Below are 2,046 nucleotides of genomic sequence, written 5' to 3'. Positions count from 1 at the left end.
CCGGCCGCCGCGGGTGGTGCCCGTCGGCCCCCCGCCACTCCCCAGACCGACTGCTGGTGCTGTACAGCAGGATGATGCCCCCGATCCCACAGGATAGGGTCAGCGCCACAGCCACCCCGTAGCACAGGATGGACTTCTTGGGGTCCTGGAACCACCAGAGCTCCACATGCTCCTCCAGGATGTTCCTCTGAATGTGGTCCGCGTCCGCAGGGGTCCGGGGGCTGCTCAGCTCTGCCAGCTCTGGCATGGTGCGTGGCTGGGTGGGGAGGACACAGTGGGGTAGTTGCACAGATGAATCTACACCCTTACAGCAAAGTGGAGGGTCAAGACATCAGCAGTTGCAAAGGCAGCTGCATTTCTCAAGCCAGGATGCTGCTGTTTCATTCTTTGGAGCTCCCTTCTGCAGCAGTGCCACCTGGAGAGCTATGGTCCATGTGCTGGGGCTGAGCCCACCCCCCAGGCAGGGCTGCAGGTGGTGGAGCATCCCTGGAGCAGCACCATATGGGAACAACCAGGGCTGCGTCCTTCCTTTCCTGTGTCTTTCATCTGAAAGAGTCAAGAAGAGAAGATATTAAAGAGAGCCCCTGCTCCCCTGTCCCAAACAATTCCCTGCCAATCCCAAGGCGTCAGTTGCCCCAGGCTGGCCTGCAGAGCTTCCCCTTTCTCCCTCACAAAAGCCCTGTGCGCTGGAGCACGGATCAGCCACACATGTCTTCCCAGGAGACCTCCACACACTGTGAGGAGACCTCAGCCTGCCCCAAGGGTAAGTCTTCTGCCTCCCCAGCCCCTTGTGCCCTGCTCGGAGGCTACTGGCACATCCCTGCCCGCAGGACTCTGCCTGCAGCTGGTGCTGGCAGCAGGGCAGGGACGGAGCAGAGGCAGGTCCCCCTGGGATAAAGCTCCATTCACAGCTCTGGCTTCACATGCTCCTTCATCAGCATCAGCCTCTTGTCACCAACTGGCTCTGTTGCCCAGAAGGACAGCGGGAGGTGGGGGTCAGGACCAGGGCTTAACCCTTCCAGCCCAGTCACTGGAAGAGTGAGAGCTGCCCTTGCTGCATGCTCTGAGCCCTGTCCACTGCGCTGCCAGTGGTTCCCCCTCCCAAGTTCCCTACAGAGATACGACGGTTACATCTGCAGCAGTCTCAGCGCTTCCCTGGGAAGAGCCCTCAGACAGCTGGGACCCGACACCCTGTGATTTAGCTCTCCTCTCTGCTGGTCCCTGAAGCCCTTCACTGCTGGATGGGAGCAGGGGAAGGGCAGTGGTGGCTGCAGCGTGGAGGCAGGCTCTGTGGTGCTGGACTTAGCTGGGCTCACCTCCTCACAGATGTTTGTCTCATCCTGCAGCCCAGCATCTGGGGCTCATCACCTTTCCAGGGTCCTGGCACCCCTCAGTGCTTCTCTGAGTACAGTTTTAAACCCAGAGTGGAAACCACTTGCATTTCTCTCACATAATGTCTCATCCCAGCATGTGAGTGCTCTGGCTGGTCCAACAGCACAGCTAGTACCCAAAGCAAGGAGGGGTTGTGAGGAAGACAGTGTGGGAGCATCTGAGGTATGGCTGAGCCCTTGAGACATGGGGCGGACTCTGGAGACCAGCAAACTGCCTCCCTGGTCACCTCCCATACAGGACAACGCACCCTCAGCTATCACAGACACACACACACCAAACAGCTTGGTGCCCCATGGAAGCCCGTGGCAGGGACAGGAACTGAAGCAGATCCCTTGTGTCAGAGCTGTGTCACTTCTCCTGGGTGGGGGGACAGCCACGCAGCACCCTGCCTGATAAAACTGGCTCTCCAGAAGCCCATCAGCCTGTGTTAAACACACTTTGTATGTCTCTGTGCCCTGCTCTGCGCGGCCTTGGGACTCTGGGCTCATTATGGACGGGTGGGGACGATGTGTGACCTCCACGCATGGCAGCTCTGCACACAGCAGGGATCTTTCCTCCCACAGCTCTCCCTGTCCTCAGAGTCTCCTCACACTTACGGCAATGCCTTTGCTACCAGCAAATGCCTCAAGATCCCCCTCCGCTCAGGGCAAGCCA

At 59.3% G+C, this 2,046-nt stretch overlaps 1 protein-coding gene across 1 annotated transcript in view; it reads right to left on the bottom strand.

Annotated features, from left to right (window-relative positions):
• The window catches only part of TMEM125 (transmembrane protein 125), a 713-nt gene extending 466 nt beyond the window's left edge, over positions 1 to 247 (bottom strand). The window contains exon 1 of the mRNA XM_010013637.1: positions 21 to 247. Coding sequence (XP_010011939.1) covers positions 21 to 247 — 227 coding nt within the window. The remainder of the gene's footprint in view (positions 1 to 20) is intronic.
• Positions 248 to 2,046: the final 1,799 nt, after the last annotated feature.

The sequence above is a fragment of the Nestor notabilis genome, unplaced genomic scaffold (genome assembly GCF_000696875.1).
Source record: "Nestor notabilis isolate BGI_N333 unplaced genomic scaffold, ASM69687v1 scaffold2594, whole genome shotgun sequence".
In the NCBI taxonomy this organism is placed as follows: domain Eukaryota; kingdom Metazoa; phylum Chordata; class Aves; order Psittaciformes; family Psittacidae; genus Nestor; species Nestor notabilis.
This window is presented reverse-complemented; position numbering and strand designations above follow the sequence as displayed.